This window comes from Odocoileus virginianus, unplaced genomic scaffold, assembly GCF_023699985.2.
Source record: "Odocoileus virginianus isolate 20LAN1187 ecotype Illinois unplaced genomic scaffold, Ovbor_1.2 Unplaced_Scaffold_5, whole genome shotgun sequence".
Taxonomy (NCBI): domain Eukaryota; kingdom Metazoa; phylum Chordata; class Mammalia; order Artiodactyla; family Cervidae; genus Odocoileus; species Odocoileus virginianus.
Genome location: NW_027224267.1, coordinates 2,151,024 through 2,169,700, shown reverse-complemented (window position 1 = coordinate 2,169,700; position 18,677 = coordinate 2,151,024). Strand labels below are relative to the sequence as shown.

The following is an 18,677-nucleotide window of genomic DNA, read 5'->3' as shown; positions in this document are numbered from 1 at the left end:
ATCGTCAGACTGAAACTGTAATGAGGATTTGTCTAGAGCACCTGTGGGTGCTGGTGACAAGGGGTGAGACGGGGGTCAAATCACAGAGGGTGTGAGTGACACATGGGCTCTGGGGAGGAGCTCTGGGCTGGGGTGGGTGGCCGCAGGATGGCGAGAGAGGGAGGAACAGGCCACAGAGGGCGCCCACAAAAGTCGGGGACCGCAAAAACTTTCTTGGCTCTGGATTTGGAACAATGGTTTCTGTCGTTGCGGGCTTTCAAAACCCTAAGACTGAGAATGAGGGCAGGAAGGGATTTGGAGGGTTGCAAAGAACACTGTAAAAGCAGATTTATTAATCTGAGGTATTAAAATGGGAATTAAGTCAGGCCCAAAGCAAGTCGGTACTTCTCTGGTAGTGTTTTCTTAAAATCAGCTCAGGAGTGGACACTGGGCTTTGGAGGAGCCTTGGTATTAGCTTTCCTTAAAACATCCAGAAATGCAACCATTTATAAAGCTTCTATTATGCCCGAAGCACTGTGAAGGGTGTTCATGTATTCTATTAACAGGTTTCCTTTTTAAAGCTCTCACTCCTCCTGCCATCATGACTGCAGGTGCAGAGAGTTTTTAGAGCTATGACCCAGGCAGGAGAAACAAGCCCAGGGTTCTCAGGACCAACACTAATGACTGCAGCCAACATTAATCTTCACTGTGCGCTTCCAGATGTTCTGATGGACAGATCACCCTTCCTGTCCCTCTGAGGTTTCTTCCCTGGTAGTTCTGCCTGGGGCAGCCCTCAGTGCTGCTGGCAGGCAGGCGCCAAGCCCAGCTTGGAATCCAGGCTTTCCAGCTCCCAATCTCTGGAGTCTTGTAGGCTCAGGGAACATACCAGTAAACAAGATAAGCCCGGTTTGGCTCAGGCAGCCCACATTCTTGGAGGACGTTGAGGAATGGGTCAATAACTAGTGAACAAGAGCTCTCTTATTCTGGGGCTTCGCATGATCCTAGAGGCGGGGCAGCTGGCCTCTGACTCCTCTCAGCTACTGACCAGCCCTGGACCTTGGCCAGGCGACTTCATCTTCAACTCTTCGTTGTTCAGTTGCTCAGTTGTGTCTGACTCTTTGCAACCCCTTGGACTGCAGCACACCAGGCTCCCCTGTCCTTCACCATCTCCCAGAGCTTGCTCAAACTCATGTCCACTGAGTTGGTGATGCCATCCAACCATCTCCTCCTCTGTCACCCCCATCTCCTCCTGCCTTCAATCTTTCCCCAAATCAGGGTCTTTTCTAATGAGTCAGCTCTTCACATCAGGTGGCCAAAGTATTGGAGCTTCAGCTTCAGCATCAGTCCTTCCAATGACATATTCAGAATTGATTTCCTTTAGGATGGACTGGTTTGATCTCCTTGCAGTCCAAGGGACTCTCAAGAGTCTTCTCCAGCACCACAGTTAGAAAGCATCAATTCAGTGCTCAGTCTTCTTGTCCAACTCTCACATCCATATATGACTACTGGAAATACCATAGCTTTGACTAGATGGACCTTTGTCGGCAAAGTAATGTCTCTTTTTTTTAATACGATGTCTAGGTTTGTCCACTCTCTACCACCTGTTTTTATGAGGGTGGGGGGAGCCTGCATGTGGAAGCCCCACCAGGGATCCAACCTGCGCCACTGCAGTGAAAGCGGCAAGTCTTAAGCACCGCACCGCCAGGGAAGTCCTGCGTGACGGTTTTGATCACAGACCGTGTCTCTAGATTCTGCAATACTGACGGAAATAATGCAATGAACACTAGGCCAGCAGTTCCTAAACTTGTCTGCACATTACGCAGCTTCCAAAACCGTATCTTACCTCCAGAGACTGTGATTTAGTCTGAGGAGTGGCCTAGCCTTTAAAATTTTCAAAGATCTGCAGGTGATAGAGAAGTGCAGGCAAGTTTGGGGAGGCGCGGCGCTGTGCCCTGTCTACCGGCTCAATAAGGAAACTACCAGAAAAGCCCGTTTTACGGATGAAGAGACAAGGCCCAGCTGGGAAGGCCTCAAAGCGATATGCTCAAGGCTCCACGTCCCGGGCCCGAGCTCCGATCTTGCCCACCTGGCCTCCAGCTTGCGGCCAGGTGGGGGGCGGGACCTTCCTCTCCCATACACCTGCCCGGAGGTGGGCAGGGCCACCCATCGATGCGCTCCGCCGCTCGGCTCCCCACGCCTGGCCGCTGCCCGCTCGTGCCCCTTCCCCCTCCCAGCCGCTTCCCACTTCCAAGATGGCCGCGGGTGGAGCCGACCAGGTAAGGAGGCCCCCTGGTGGGTGTCCACGGGGGCTCTGTGGGCATGAAGATCCTCTCAGGCCTCCCCTCGCGGCTCCTCTTGGCCTTCGGGAGAGAAACGGGCGGGCAATGCCGTCCCGGGGCCTGTGGAGAGCGGGCGAGCGGGCCGGAGAAGGGGCAGAGGGACGAGCGTCGAGCTCGAGGAGCGGCGGCAGCGCGGCGGGGGTGGGGCGGCAGCCCGGGCGGAAGAGCGACTGTGCCGGCAGGGGGCGGGGCGGGGCGGGGCGAGGGCGCGCGGGGCGGGGCGAGGGCGCGCGTCGCCGTTGGCCGCGGGCTCCTTGCCGGCACCTGCCTGGTCGGCCCGCTGCCTGCAGTGCCCAGCGTCTTCGCCGCGCACATTGCGGGTCCCGCGGGGCCTGGGCTGCGGGCCCGCGAGCCCGGGGGATGGCGTCGGAGCCACGCTGACTCCGGTACTGAGGGCCTGCGGCGGGAGCCGGGCCGCGAGGGAGGGAAGGGGCCGGGGCGCGCGCGGGGCCGCTGCCACCTGCTGCCGCGTCGGCCGGAGCAGGGAGGCGGCGGCCCTAAGGCGCGGCGGGGCGCGTCCAGCCTGGCCTCTCCCCTCGCCGCCGCGCGGCCGCCGCTCCTTCCCGCGCCCGGGGGAGCCCGTGGGGGCGCTGGAAGCACCCCTCCTCGGTGAGACGCGCGCTCCGACCCGCTCCGTTTCCGGAACTTGACGGAAAGTTTTCCCCCTCAGACGCGCGGGGCTCCAGGGCGGGAGAGGAGCCGGTTCGGCGCGCGGAACCGCTCCCCCGACCCGCGAGAGCCCCGGGACCCCCTCCACTTCAGGGTCCCTGAGCCTGGGGACCCCTTCCACCTCAGAGTCCCTGAGCCTCGGGATCCCGCCACCTCAGAGTCCCTGAGCCCCCCGGAACTCCTTCCACCTCGGAGCCCCCCGGGACCCCGTCTACTTCGGAGCCCCCCGGAACCTCTTCCACCTCAGAGTCCCTGAGCCCCGGGACTCCCTCTCTCGGCTCCCCCCGGAACCCCCTCCACGTCAGAGTCCCTGAGCCCCGGGACCCCTTCCACCTCAAAGTCCCTGAGCCTCGGGATCCCGCCACCTCAGAGTCCTGAGCCCCCCGGAACCCCCTCCACCCCGGAGCTTCTGCCCCCTTGCTTCTCGTGTCCTTGTTCTCCACCCTTTCTCTTGGGACCCCGTTGCCCAGGCCAGGGACTCTCTTTTTCTTCGGAGACCCGCGCCCTTGGGCTGCAGTCCCCTAGCTTCAGACCCGGGCCAGGGCTGCATCCCATCGCGACTGCCGTCGTCCTGAGGGTGGGGGGCGAGGAGAGGGTGCGGGCGGCTTCTCCAGGAAGCGGCGGGCTGGGCAGTTGGGCGGCCGGCTCTTTGCCTGGCCCCGGGAGACCACGTCTGTTTCCAGACAGCTTTGGCACCGTGTGCTCCAGCGTGGACGTGGAAGCTTTGGAAAGTTCTCTGTGCGGCAGGCTCCCTGTGCGGCCGCAGACTGGCGGAGGAGGGGGGTTGTTGTCTTGGGCCCTTGACTGGGCGATATGGGCACCTCACCCCGTTGTCGTGGCTGCCTTTGTAGGGGGTGGTTGCTGCTGGCCACGGTGAGGTCCCCGGTATGGACTACAGCCGTGGCTTCCTCCTGCCTGGTTTACCTGGCCAGGACCAGCCAGGTCTCATGTTTGGCTATGACTTCTTCCCAACTTCACACCTCCCCTCTTTAACTGGGGTGCTCCTACCCCCCTCCCCCCGACCAATTCTGTCTTACCCCTGTTTTGGTTGTGGTATGTTTGACCTCTTGAGACTGTGGACTCCGAGCCCCTGATTTCCAGCCCTAGTGAGACCCTGCCCGTGTCCTTGGGACTCAGGGTTATTGAGTGAATACACCGTTTGGGAAACATCAAAGAGGCACCCTGACGGTTTCGTGGTCATGCAGCTGGACAGCTGGAGAGAGGCACGGGTGAGATTCAGATAGTTAGGTCTCAGGGCCAGACGCTGCTCATCTTAGTGTCCTTCGTGATCCTGGCAAGCCCTGGCAGGTCCCTGCTCAGCGCTGCTGGGCTGGGCTTACTCTGGGCACGGGAAGCTGAGTTTTTGCAATCTGCCCCCAGTGCTCCTCTCAGGTTCTGCATCAGCACCGCCTCACCTGGCCTCCCTGCCCTTCCCCTCAGGCACCTTCTCTCTGCCTCTCCACCCTCCACTTCTCCATCGCTACCTCCCACTGCCCTTCTCCCCTCTGTCCAGCGGTTGAATTCCTGTCCGTCTTCCCTCCACTTGCCCTTGCATGTGCTCTGCTGAAGACCTCTATAGCGTGGACTTAGCTTGTCAGAGCAACAGCTTGTTTTGGAATCTGTCCTCCCTTGGTCAGAGCTTCTGACTGTCTTGTCCCCACCCTCAGCACCGAGGATGCATGCCCTGCATGTCATGGGTGCCCGTGGAGCTTTGAGACCTCGGAGAAGATTTGTCATCCTAACAGACATTTATACATAATACTGGAGAGGGGATTTTAGACACGTGGGTATGTGTTGTCTGTTCATGTTTGTTTCAGGGAGGGTATAAAGTTTCTAGGGCCTGGGTTTAGACTTCTAGACTGTCAGGTTGGAAGGACCTCAGGTAGACGGGCTGGGCTGATCGCCTCATTGGACAGGTGGGGAAGCTGAGAGCTAGGCTCAGTCAGTGCCCGCAGCAAAGGTGTGAGGAGGATGTTGGAGGCAGGCGGAAGGCATAGAGTGAGGCCATGCAGACTGGCTGTGCCTGGACTTGTTTATGCAAACGAGTTGCTAAAATAGTGGGCCTGAGCTGGGTGCCCAAGGAAGAGTAACACCAGCAGGCATCTTCTAAGGCTTGATTCTAAAGGCTTTACGTGGATTTCTTGCCCCCATCTTGTCAACTGCCTAATGAGATAGGGTCTGTTGTCGTCCCCCTCCCACTAGGTGGAAATTAAGGCACAGAGAAGTTAAACTAATCCAGGGTCACACAGCTGGTAAGTGGAGGAGCCAGGACTTGAACCTAGGCAGTCTGCCTCCAGAACCTGCATTATCTTTACCCCTTGCGTATTTTCTTTTTAAAACTTTCTGTTGAAGTACACGGAAAAGTCTAAATATTGTTGGTTTTATCTTAGATCATCACAGTGTTCAGGATCAGTGTTCTTAAGCACTCCAGCAAGCCAGGTATGGACTTTGATGTCAGAACCTGGTTTGCATCCCCTTTCTCTTGCTGTGTGACCTTGGGTGAGTCACTCAGCCTCTCTGAATCTCCACTTCTTTGGTGTCCTTGGCAGGCTTGTGATGGTTAGAGAATGCGATAGCTCCTAATATACGTATGTATATGTGTGTGAAAGTTGCTCAGTCGTTTTCAACTCTTTGCGACCCCATGGACTGTACAGTCCATGGATTTCTCCAGGCCAGAATACTGGAGTGGGTAGCCTTTCCCTTCTCCAGGGATCTTCCCAACCCAGGGATCTAACCCAGGTCTCCTGCATTGCAGGCAGATTCTTTACCAGCTGAGCCACAAAGGAAGCCCCCTAATATGTTTGGTCTATGGCAAATGTTCAGTAAATTGTTTACCATATCAATAATTAAGGTTATAAACTGTGTTGGCCTTGCTGAGTGGTCTGTCTTCCTAAGCCGTCAGTTGTCCCTCAGTCACTTTTCAGGTCCTTATGAGGATTAGTTTTGGTAAATCACTGTATGAAACTGAAACATTTTGGGCTAGTGGGTCAACTGCCTTGTGCATTGAGCATCCTGAATCTAAAATGTCCCACCTGTGCCTTTTAAACCCAACTACCTTTGGGTTTAAAGGTTTAAGTGAAATATCTGCTTCTTAGGGTTGGGAAGGAGCCTTTGAGGAGCCTCAACAGTTTAACACCAGTTCCCACCTTGTTTGCTGCTGGACGGAAACTTACTAACCTACATTGTGTTGAGTTCCAGGTGCCTCAGAGTTGCCATTCACCCTTCAGAGAAATACATTGGGCTTCTAGAAAATTCTTTTTGAGGGTTGTTTTTATCCTGAAGAGTAACTTATTTGACTGACTAACTGCTTTTCTAGTTGCCTTTCATGGTCTATGTGTGTGTGTGTGTGTGTGTTTTGGCTTCACCTCTTGGCATGCGGGATTTTAGTTCCCTGACCAGGGATTGAACCCACGATTCCCGTAGTAGAAGCACGGAGTCTTAACCACTGGACCGCCAGGGAAGTCCCAACTTGCCCATCCTGTGTAACGCACATGGCTGCGTTGTTTTTGGCTTGCTTGTGCAGCAGTGGCGACAGTAATAAGCACCTTAGAGGCAGATCCAGGTGAGCCGGCGCAGGACCACTCCGCCTGTGTTCCGTCGGGGCCTCCATCTGGCTGTGAGGTGGTGAGGTCGGTGTTCTCAGCCCCGGGGGCTGCTGCGGGGGCAGCAGAGACCACAGACGGCGGGCGTAGGCACTGGTCTTGGTGCCCGACACGCGGCGTGCACTGGTGCGCCGAGGTGGCTGCTCGGGTTAGTTGTTGGTGCGGAGGCCCTTGAGGTCCCGAACGGCCTGTGCCTTTCTTTTCAGGCTCCTTTCTGGCTTAGCCAGGGCTTGAATTAAAAAGAGAAAGGGACTCACAGCGGTTGGTGCTTGGGAACCCTTTACAGAACAATCTGGTTCTTTTTTTTATTTTAAAATACGTATTTTTAAAATTTTTATTTATTTATGGCTGTTCTGGGTTTTCGTTGCTACGCGTGGGCTTTCTCTAGTTGTGGAGAGTGGAGGCTTCTCTCTAGTTGTGGGGCACGGGCTTCTCATCACAGTGGATTTTCTTGTGGGACACAGGCTCTAGGGTGTGTGGGTTCAGCAGTTGCATGGGCTTAGTTGCCCTGCAGCGTTGGATTTTAGCTCCCAGGCTATGGATCAGACTCCTATCCCCTGCATTGGCAGGTGGATTCTTAACCACTGGACCACCAAGGAAGTCCTGAACAGCCTGATTCTCATGGGAGGTGTCAGTGGGTTCTCCCTGATGTTATGTCCAGGCTCGAGGGGAAGGCCTGGGGGAGCCACTCCTGTGGGGAGCCTGGCGGTCCCACCAGAATCCTCCCCGGGAGACATGAAGGACCCCGGAGACGCCTTCAGGAGGGTGACGTGGGTGTTGGAGAGAGAAGTGTTGGGGGGTCCTGCGTGTGAAACCTTGGGCAGGCAGCCGCATCTGACTCAGCAAGCTCAGTGTCATCATTCCCGTCTGTGAAATCCTGCTCTTTCACCGGAGGGGTGAGGATTTGAGGAGGTGCTCGATGTCTGCATTAGGGCTGCAAGGAGCAGAGCTTACTGAGGGCTGCGGGGTCGCAGCCTTGGGCTCAAGCCCCAGGTGCTGCCGCATCCAAGTGGAGACCTGGGTAGTCTCTGTGCCTCAATTTCCCCCTCTGTGCAGTGGGCTTAGTACCTGGCACAGAGGACTGTTGAGGGCCCTAGAACAGACTGGTGTGTTAAGAGCGTCCAACAGTGCCTGGTGCTCGTGAGATTGTAGTTTTATGGTGATGATCTGAGTCGGGAAGATCCATCCCCTGGAGGAGGGCATGGAAACCCACTGCAGTATTCCTGCCTGCAGAATCGCATGGACAGAGGAGCCTGGCGGGCTCCAGACCATGGGGTCACAGAGAGTCAGACATGACTGAGCGACTAAATAGCAACAGCTGGTGTTGTCCAGACTTGCAGGCCTAGAGCCTGCCCTCCTGAAACTTCGGATCTGTGACAGATTTGCCCTTAGACCGTGGCTGACAGAAAGGAGCTCTGTGCATGGGTTGGTGGGAGGCTTGGCAGTGAATTGGAGTGCACCTTCCCTGGCGAGTCGGGGGGCGCAGAGCCGTCCCCGTGGGATGGGAGTGCGAGGGGGCCGCTCTTCCCTGTGGTATCCGGAGAGGAGGCTGGACGGGAGGCCGTGTGTGGCACACGCCCTGTGGACGGGAAGGAGCCTTGGGGGACGAGCTCAGAGGATGTGTGCATGGATGGGCAGAACGGCTTCTCCCGGAGGACACCCGGGGGGTGGGTTTTTTTTCCCCCTGGGGATATAACTAGTTTATAGTTATATAGCTGTGGTTTCATGAACTGGTTTTTTTTTTTTTTTTTTTGGTATTTATGAAGAGTTGGTTTTAGTCCTGTTACTTTGTAAGGAGAAGAAAATTAAATTGTTGCTTCTAGACAGACTTGTTTCCCAACGCCTTGTTCTGAGTCACTGGTAGAGCTACTGTCCACTCTCTTGACTTGTGTTAAACTAAAGATGGGCCCCTGGTGGAGTGAGGTCGTTCCAGCCTCTCGGGGAGGGCCTTTGCCTCTTTGTTTCCTTCAGAACTCAGTTTCTGGCAGGTAAAGAAAATTCTGGCGGCCTTGCCACCTGGAGTAAAAAGCCTTGCTCTTACCTGTGCTTGAAGGCTTGTGTGTTTCTGTCCTGTGGGCGGTGATGGCTGCTCGTGGTCAGGCTGGCCTCTGGTGCCGGGCTGTGCCTGGGGATGCTGAGAGCCTCGGGCGCATGCCGTGGCGCCCGCAGCACGAGGGGTCATGTGTGACTTTGGGAAAGGGCCGCGGGGGGAAGTTTTGTTTTGCTGTCCTGAGCCGTCAAAGGTCGAGCGTGTCAACCCTTGCCGTCTAGCAGGCGACACGGCGCGCAGGACGGTCATCGCTCATGTGCTGGGTCTGCCATCCACACATTTTGCTGGGAGAGTGTGGTTGCATTTGCTTCTCTTGCGTGAGCTCCCCTGCCCATCTTGTGGAAACACAACCCAGCTCCCAAGAGAGGTTTCTTGGATGGCCAGCCCCTGATGCCTGCCCACAGCTAGAATCTAGTCGTCGGGAATACTTAATTCAGCAGATAGGTTTTCTCATCCTTCACCATTGGAGGCGTTTGCCCAGGCATCAACATCCAGGTGCCTTGCCTGCAGCTCGGGAGCCCGGGGAGGGGACCCCGGAACTGCTGAAGGTGGGGTGCAGCCACAAGGAGCCCCAGAGAGAGGAGGGCCTGCAGCTTCCTGGGGGCTGGGGGGGTGGGGAAGGCTTCTCAGAGGAGCAGCCTTAGGGGCATGCTCGGCCTCCGGGGACATGTACACCCAGGGCGTTGGTGGCCGAGCAGGGGACAGAGTCGCCGGGGCCGTGGGTGTTGAGAGAGGCGAGCTGACAGCCCGAGACTGGCGGGGCTGGCGGGGAACGGGTCCTGGGGGCCCAGCGCCGGCCCATGGAGTTGAGGCTTCCTCTGTCTTAAGAAAATGTGTGACTTGGAGGCCGGCCATGGGCAGCTGCCTGCTGGCCGCCTTCCAGCGTCCACCCCGCTGCCTCTCTCGGAAGCATGCCCTTTCTTTGTGCAGCCTCCCCCGCGGGCCCCATCAGAAGGCAGGTGCTCAGAGTGTGGCTTCGCTTTGTGCTTGGCTGGCCCCAGGTGGAAGGGCTTCAGGGCAGGTGGCTTGGCCTTCACAGAGTTCGGTCTTAGAGGGTGTCGCAAGCGGAAGGACTTTTTCCCCTTTTAAGTTTCTTTTTCCAGAGTCTGTTCTCTGAGACTGTTTTGCAGGTTTCAGGAACTTAAACTGGACCTGGAACTCTTGGAGCCTCAGAGGCCCCTCAGCTTCTCCCTAGGAGAGGCCCTGGGGCTGCTCCGGTGGCCCCGAGACAGAGCAGAGAGGCTGTGGGACGGGCCGCTGCCAGGCGGCTTTGGGCTCCGTTCCACCTGGTCTTCCCTTCCCTGGGCTTCCGTCTTGGCAATGGAGGAGCAGGGGCCTTGGGTTCCCTTAGCACCCTTGGTCGCTGTTCCTGTCCTCATGTCAAAATGCCAGTTTAAAGTCACTCCACCACCCCACCCCCCCCCCCCACCCCACCCCCCCAGTGTGTGTCTGCTGTCTATGGGCTGAAGTAGGGGGCACCTACTGGGTGTCAGATGCAGGTATGCTGTGTTTCACCAAGGCCCCTCCCTTCCCTTGTCCAGAGGCCTGCCCGTGAGCCTCATGGTGTTGCCCCATTTCACTCCTGGGCAGGAAGGGAGTTGAGGCTCAGAAAGGTTAGGTGTCTCCCGCACTAGCAAGTCGGGAGAGTTTCCGCTGGGCCTACCAGAGGGTCTCAGCTCTACTTACTGTGTGCCCTTCTGTGTTTGGGGGTTTGTTTTTTTTTTTTGTTGGTTTGACTTGTTGGAATGTTGATGGTGTCTGAATGATCCTCATCACCTTTGCCACTGCTAAAGATTAGCTCTTAACTATGTGCTAAAAATGTTTCTTGCTGTATTTTCCTTTTAATTAGAATTTTTTGTTAGAACTTTAAAGTTTGTACACAGGTTTGTCTTCCTGTTGTGAATGCTGTGGTTTGACAACGTAGTTCAGTTTGGGAGTTTTGCCAAGTCGGGGTTCCAGGGACAGTTTGCCATGGCCTTGCCTGGGAGGAACTCGTGGCTGGGGATTCAGGGTAGGAGGTGCAGCCCTGGGAATTCAGGGCAGCGTGAACTGCAGAGCGTTTAAAATGTGTTCCATGTGGTGAGCTGATGCCCAGGTCCTTTTGGTTCTTTTTGCTCTGTAGGTTGAAAGTGTTAGTTGCTCAGTACTGTCTGACTCTTTGCAATCCCATGGACTTGTAGCCCACAAGGCTCCTCTGTCCATGAAATTCTCCAGGCAGGAATACTGAAGTGGGTTTACATTTCTTTCTCTAGAAGATCTTCCCGACCCAGGGACTGAACCTGAATCTCCCACATCGCAGGCAGATTCCTTACCGCCTGAGCCACGAGGCAAGCTCTGGAGGTTAGGGAAACCCTTTACTTAGTGTGATCACCTTTATAATCTCATTTTTGTTAAGCTCTCTTTTTGTTTGCCGTCTTGCTTTGGTGTAGTGCAGTGTGGTTCCATCTTGCCAAGGAAAATTGATAATTAGTACGACACACAGTTAGATACTCCTTTCTTACTACTGGGTCACGTTTCCACGTTTTATATATAGTTTAGTCTATTCCTGAATTGTGCATTTTGAATTCGTCCCTTATTTCTATTTTTGCTCCAGTGCTGCGCTGTGTGACGGGTTCCTTCAGTTTCTGGGAAGGAGGGGTATCACCCCTCCCCTGTTTTCTGCTTTTAATGAATGTGCTTTTGCCGAGTTGACATTGAGAGGCCTGGCCAGGCTTCCTGAAGGGGAGCAGGACGCTCACTGCAGAAGCTAAAATAACACCCGAAAGGGAGTGGTTATCGGTGTCACTACCAGGCTTCAAAACGCCATTTGATGATGGCAGCCGCCCACAGAGTGCTTGTGGGAGTTCGGGGTAGAGGGTGGTTGGTGCCTGCTGAAGCCTTTCTCGTGGCACTTTCATTCTCCCAAGCCATCTAGTGGAGTTGGGGTTAGAACCCAGGAATGTCTGAGTCGGGAGATCCCTTCTGTATGTTGTTCTGTTCTGTGGATCAGATTTAAATGCGCTAGCAGGTTTCTTTAGTTTTCGATATTTTAAAGGACAGTGGAAAGGAACATAGCGGAACTCGCCTGGTTCTCAGTCTGTGAGGACTGCGCCTCTCACCCCCTCATCCCCGCCTGAGACTGAGAACCGTAGGCAGGGCCTCTGTGTCACCAGCAGCTCGGACTCTCCTCATCCTGGAGGTGTCTCCTCCAGGCTCATGGCCTTTAGTTTTTTCCTTTATCGATTATCCTTCTTCACCGAACCAGCCTTCTGACCTGGGTTTTATAGCCCCAGACTGAGCCATTCATCCCCTGGGTGTGGCTGGTTTTGGGGCCAGCCATGTAGATCCCAGCTGTGCCGCCAAGTGACAGCATGACCCCGGACACTTTTCTGAACCCGAGCCTCGTTTCCTTGCATGGGGACGCAGGTAACACTCCCTGCCTTGGAGACCCGAGTGAGGGGACCAACACTGTGGAACCACCGCTCACTTTGGCCCGGGTCATCTCAGCGCACCTGGTGGACACGCTTCATCTTTTCTGTCTTGATGGAGACGTCTTAATTTTTATGCTGTCCACAGGTGTTGCACCTTGACTTGTGTGTGGGTTATGAACTCACATACTTTTGACAGAGGTATCACGTGTTCATCATTTTAAAAAGCATGGAAAACAAAACCCCTTTTCTCCGCCTGGCACGGCCTTCCTGCTCCCAGTGCTGTCCTGAGGACCACAGTTGTGATTGGTTGGATACTTTATAATATTGTGATAGTAGTATGTTAAAACTCTCACTTCTGGTCCTGAATTAATACTTTGGTATGTGGGGCTTTTTTAAATTTTATTTTTCAAGGATTTCTCTTTTAAAAGGGGGCGTCAGAACATTTGAACTCCGGAGGAGTTGCATCTTTGGCTTTTATAGCCACTGTCTTAATTTCCATTTTTGTGGGTTTTTTTTTTCTAGTTTTTCCTTGGACCAAGATGACTGATGGAAACCTTTCCACCTCTACAAATGGCATAGCCTTGATGGGCATTCTGGACAGTCGACCAGGAAACCACATTCAGAACCTGCAACACTTGACTTTCAAGGCACCCAGGTCCCTCTCGTTGCCTGAGTATGGGCCCAAGCTGAAACTCAGTGCTTTAGAAGATCGGCACAGCCTTAAATCGGTGGACTCGGGCATTCCTACCCTCGAGATCGGCAACCCGGAGCCTGTCCCCTGCAGTGTGGTCCACGTGAGGAGGAAGCCATCCGAGCCGGAGATCGTCCCTGAGCGAGCCTGCCAGAGCGCCTGCCCGCTGCCCTCCTGCACGCCCGCGGCTCCCGCCGGCGCCGAGCGGGAGCAGAGCGTGCGCAAGTCCTCCACATTTCCCCGGACGGGCTATGACTCGGTGAAACTCTACAGCCCCGCCTCGCAGGCCCCGCAGCGCAGCGACAATGCCTCGGTGTGCAGCGTGTCCAGCCTCGGCACAGAGCTGTCCACCACGCTGTCCGTCAGCACCGAGGACATCTTGGACCTGGTGGTCACGAGCAGCTCCAGCGCCATCGTGGCCCTGGAGAACGACGAGGGCCCGCAGTTTGCCGACGTCACCTTGAGCTCCAGTGAGGAGGGCCGGGACCACCAGCGGGGCTGTGCCGGCGCAGCAGAGGCGGGGGCCACGCTGAGGCTGCTGGCCCCGCTCGGCCACTTCTTCACCAGGTAACGCGCTCTCCGTCTCCCGCAGGGCCCGGCTGTCCGTTCAGACCCGCTGCCTGCTTCCGTCTGAAACCTGTCACGTGTCTCCTGCACTCTGGGCACATGCTGTCGCACAGATAATCAGGCCGTCCGTCCCAGCAGCCCGGCATCCTGGGGACTCGGCGGAGGCCTGGCGTGCTGGCGATTCTGCGGTTTGGTCCCTCACTGCTGTCACTCCTGGGGCCCTGGCTCACGAGCACAGTCTCTTATCGCTTCCTGGCCAGCGGCCTCTGACGTACTGTGGCTGAGGGTGGCCTGTAAGTGGCCACTGTTACTAAGTCAGCACCCTTTGGCACCCTTATCCTCTGAGGGGCCCTTTATGCTGATAACTGGAGTTTCCTGGGCCAAGTGGAGGGTGCTGGTGAGGGTAATAATCAAGTTAGTAAGCCCAGGCCCCGCTGGTGTGACCCAGGGCTGGTATGTCGGGACGCCCTTGAGTGTGTCCACTGCACTCCTGCGTGGCAGTGTTCTTTCGTTCGCATCTGCTCCGGGCCCTCTTGCTGAGGTTTGCGGGATCACCACCCTGCAGCACACACATTCCCGCCTGTGCTAGGAGTGGGCCGCGCACCCACCCCCCTGCCCCACAGTCCCCGCCAGCTGGGCGCTGAGCCGGGGATGCCGGGCTCCCCGTGGCTCCCCTCCAGCTCCTGCAGCATCTGCCCAACTCTTGTGCCTCACATTTATGTTCAGCACGGGTCTTGTGTGTGTGTCCTGGGCTCTGCTCTTGACCGGGAACGCAGGAGTAACATGGTAGTGACTCTGGGGAGCTTGCAGACTGAGGGTGGTGGGCAGGGGACGCGTCAGTCAGTCACACAGGCAGGCACAAACTCCAAAACTGTGGAGTGCCGCGAGGAGGTGCCGGGGGATCTGGAGAGCGGGCCCGGAGCAGCCGTCAGCTACCCAGCGGCTCCCTGGAGGGCAGGAGCGAGGGCTGGGCGGCTGGGCTTCTGGGGTTGGCCCGGCTGCCCGGTGCGTGCTTGTTGCTGAGCGCACGTTGGGCACTTGGTGGTGTCCCTTTGAGATGGTGTGATGTGCTGGCTGGAGTCAGCTGGAGACCTCTGTGGCCTTGGGCACGCTCGTCCACCTATGGCTGCCTCAGTTGTGTCATCAGCCAAAGTGGGGGGTCGTCTTGGATGAGCCTGACTCCAGTCCTGAGTGAGAAGGCTCCCCGACGTGAGCTCTGGTTTCATGGGGCACCTCTTCTCCATGATGCACCCGTCGACGGGCATTGCTCTACGCCTAGGAGAATTCCTGGCTCCAGACCTCGGTGACTCCACGGTCGCCTTGAGTGGTGGAGCCCAGGAACTGTCGGGGACACCCACGGCCCCTCACATGGTGCCCTGCAGCTCAGGTTTGGGTGGCCACACCGTCCCCTTTGCTCAGATCAGAGTTTTTAACTTTCCCTGTTTGTGAATACAATCTCTGAAAGTGGCTCAGTCGTGTCTGACTCATTGCAACTCCATGGAATATACAGTCCATGGAATTCTCCAGGTCAGAACACTGCAGTGGGCAGCCTTTCCCTTCCCCAGGGGATCTTCCCTACCCAGGGATGGAACCCCGATCTCCCACGTTGCGGGCAGAGTCTCTACCACCTGAGCCACCAGGGGAGCGCAAATACCATCTGGGGGCCGGACCCAGAGCTCCAGGGTCAGAGTCTCAGGGGAAATGTCCTGGAGACAGGTTTTTGAAGTCCCCTGGGGTTGTTGGCAGATTTGGGAAGCCTGGTTCGAAAATAGAGGTGGCTGGGAAACAGCGTGGAGGAAAGAGCTTAGCTTTGGAGTTTAGCAGACCCACACCCGTGTTCTTGCTGTGTGACCTTGAGCAAGTTTCTTCCCCTCTCTCGAGTTTCCTCGTCTCTGAAACAGCGGCGGTAGGTGCCTGGCACAGCTGCCTGTTAGGCCGTTGATGTCCGGCTTATGTCCTCTTGCCTGCGTTGTCATCATTTGCTTTCCACGTCAGCCTCTTGGTCTCCACAGTGGGCACGGTGGGACCTCCTCGTCCGGTGGTCTGGGGGACTCGGTGGGCTCCCGTGTGTGAGGCTTGGTGTAGACCCAGACAGAGCAGACTTGGAAGAGCCTGTTGCTTTTTGTGAGCATCCTGACTGACCGCTTAGTCCGCTGCCTTTTTCTCACTGTGTGTGTTGGAGCCCCTTCTCCTTTGAGAGGAGACGCCGTCCATTACTGCAGATCGTTTCTTGAAAATCTTTCTCAGCTTTGCGCCGCAGAAATCAGACATCTCCTCTTCATTTTATTTCTGACTTCTTGTCTCCTTACCCTTGTTTTTTGAGGACTGTGATATTGTTATTAGGAGCCGTTATTAAGTACCTTTGGAATATTAGTGACAGATGAGTCAAGATTGTGATCTTACAGGCCAAATGTAGTGAATTTTTTGTGCTAGACTCCTAAGTGTTAGAGAAGAGTTTCAGCCTGTAATCCCAGAGGGGAGAAAGGGTGGGCAGTTGTGTGCCAAAAACGTTCAGGACCCACTCAACATTTTATAGGTGAATTGTGGAGAGGGCTGGTGCGCAGCGGGCACTCAGAGGACAGTGGACTGTGTGCGATTTTGTCACTGGCAGGGCTGGGGCTGGAGCTGACCTTTGTGGTTCCCAGCCCAGGCCCTTGAGTCATCCTGCTTCACTCTCTCCCACCCTTGACCCAGCGCCTCTCTGGACCGTTGGGCCGCCTGTTCTCCTTGTCCTCACCAAGTCTACTCTCCACATTATTGTGGACAGCACCGTGGGCGCTGTGGTGGAAGGCCAGTCAGGAGACTGGGGCTCGGAGGCGGCCGTGGAGGCGCTCAGGGAGCCGGGTGCTCAGGGGGCTGACCTGTGGGTGCCCCGACCGCCTCATGAGGGTGGAGCACTGCTGGGAGCACCGGCTGACCACTGCCCCCCAAAGCCAGGGCCCGGCTCCCGTCCGTGCCTTTGCCCCTTTCTTCACACAGGCTGCAGTGAGCACCTCTGCTGCTGGCTCCACCCTGAGCTCAGAGATAGCCCCTGCCCCCGGGGGAGACCGACACACAGCAGGGCGGGGGCACGGGTCTTGACACGTGTGTGTGTCTGTGTGTGCACGCACGCATGCGTGCATGCATGTTGGCGGGGGTGCTGAAGTCAGGAGTGCTGGTAAAGGAGTCGGGCTGGCTGGGTTCAGTGTGAGCTATCTTACTTCATAGCTATATGACCATGCCAAGTTACTTCACCTCTCTGAGCCTTCAGTGGGGCATAAAATGACCATGCAGGTTTAGAGCTCAAATAGATAAAGTGGCTAGGACACTTCCTATCACTCTGTAAGTAGAAGCTATCAATGATGCTAACATAAATATGGTCATTTCTTTTTCTTTTTTGGTCATTTCTAATAAATGGTTTGTAATGGGTTCTCTGGTTCTCATCCCTATATCATGCTTTACTTTTATCAGTCCGTTAGTGGAAAGAATTGGGATTTTTCCACTTTGGCTCTGCTGATGCTCTGGGAAGGTGAATCTTTGTGGTGAAATTCGCCGCCCTGTTCATTGAAAGCTGTTGGCCTCTGCTTGCTAGTTGTCAGTAGCACCTTTCCAGTGTGACAACCAGAAATAACCTCAGCCACTGCGAGTGTCCCCAGAGGGCCAGGCTGGTGGGGTAGGAGAGGTGAGCAAAAATCACTCAGCCATTGAGAACGACTGAGCTAGCATGTTGCAAATGTTGGTATTTTATTGCTTCTTTGAAGGAAATTTATTGATGTTTTGTGTGTATTTTTTAAAGTATAGTTGATTTACGATATTACTTTCATTGATTCAGTATTTTAATAGATTTACTTCATTTAAAGGCTCCCCTTGTGGCTTAGTTGGTAAAGAGTCCTCCTACAGTGCAGGAGACCCTGGTTCAATTCCTGGGTCAGGACGACACGCTGGAGAAGGGATAGGCTACGCTCTCCAGTATTCTTGGCCTTCCCTTGTGGCTCAGCTGGGAAAAAATCCACCTGCAATGCAGGAGACCTCGGTTTGATTGCTGGGTTGGGAAGATCCCCTGGAGAAGGGAAAGGCTACCCACTCCAGCATTCTGGGCTGGAGAATTCCATGGCCTATATAGTCTATGGGGTCGCAAAGAGTTGGACATGACTGAAAGGTTTTCACTTCTGTCACTCCGTTTAAAGTTATGATCAAGTGTTGGTGGCCTTCCACTGCGGAGCTGTGTGCTGAGCAGGACTCTGATCTTGTGTAGACGAGAGGGACGGTGCTGAGGGATCCTTTGAGCCCAGACTGCACCGGAGCCTTCCTCCAGAGAGCTGGCAGCAGCACGAGAGGGCTGGGCACACGCTTGCCTTGAGCGGGAGACAGGGTCGGGGTGTCTGTGAGGCCCGGGGCTGCCGTCTCTGCTCCGGCCTGGGAGGCGGGGATTAGCTCTGACCACATCCATCTTTCACGCAGCCCTTCATAGAGCTCTCAGGAGAGGTGATCGCAGTGTGCCCTGCCTAGAAGAGATGCTGGCACCGCATTCAAAGGGTGAGAGGAGCGTGCCAAGTGCCCACGTGGAGCAGAGGGAATCACCTGTGGGCAGCCGGGAGGCGTGGGGCACCTGGCTGGGCCTAAAGGACTGTGATGATGCGTTTTTCTGCTCTGCTTCCTGACCTGGCCGAGAGCTCCTCAGGGCTGCGCTCTGTGTGTGGTTTGCCCCGGCGCCGAGTTGTGACTCGGAGCTGGAGACAGAAGACGTTGGTGGGTGAGAGCCAGAGCTGCTCTGACGCCAGTTTGAACCTCTGCTCGGCCGTTTTTGATCAGTGTGATCTCCAGAAACTTCATTAACCTCTGTGATCCCAGGGCGTGCTGGCTGACGGGGGTTGACTGCACCTCTTGTGAAGAGTGGGTGCGGGGGTGAGACGGGGTCACGCAGGGCAGCTCTGGGCAGAGCGCACGCCCAGTGTGAGGGTGTGGGCTCCTGGGCCCGCTCTCTTGCTTTTGTTGGGTTTCACCTAAGGTTGTTCTTTTTAAAGAGGGCCTGCCGTCTGAAAAAGCTCGCAAGCACTGGACTGAGAATTAAATCTTTCTGTGGGCACTTTAACTCAGCATGAGTGTGCGCAACTGAAATTTTAGTTCCTGTACTGGTCTAGGCTTTGAGGATTTACTCATTTGAAAGGCAACCTGGGCAGTGCTAAGGAACACGTTTGCTCCTGGCTTTCTGGTTAGGGAGGTGAGCGGGAACCAGAGACACGTGGCGGCCAGAGCCCTGGCGCAGGGCGGGCAGGCAGAGTGCAGGGCCCGCTGGGCGCCCTTCCCAGCCCCTCCGTGTGGCCACTTAGTTTGATCTTCAACTACTGCAGGGTAAAGGGTGGGTGTTAGATGCTGTGGGCTGGCTTGTTC

General features: G+C 55.8%; 1 protein-coding gene across 7 annotated transcripts in view; it reads left to right on the top strand.

Annotated features, from left to right (window-relative positions):
* The first annotated feature begins 2,195 nt into the window (after positions 1–2,195).
* TBC1D14 (TBC1 domain family member 14) overlaps positions 2,196–18,677 on the top strand; it is a 104,927-nt gene continuing 88,445 nt past the window's right edge. For 6 of the 7 annotated variants that reach the window (XR_011485978.1, XR_011485976.1, XR_011485977.1 and 3 more), the window contains exons 1-2: positions 2,196–2,255; positions 12,572–13,307. Coding sequence is in view for 2 of the 7 variants with exons in the window: in XM_020880330.2 (XP_020735989.1) it covers positions 12,589–13,307 (719 nt within the window). In the remaining 5 variants the exon portion in view is untranslated. Of the gene's footprint in view, positions 2,256–2,561; positions 2,705–12,571; positions 13,308–18,677 lie in introns of those variants that run through there. The other variant, XR_011485975.1, reaches the window with a different exon arrangement.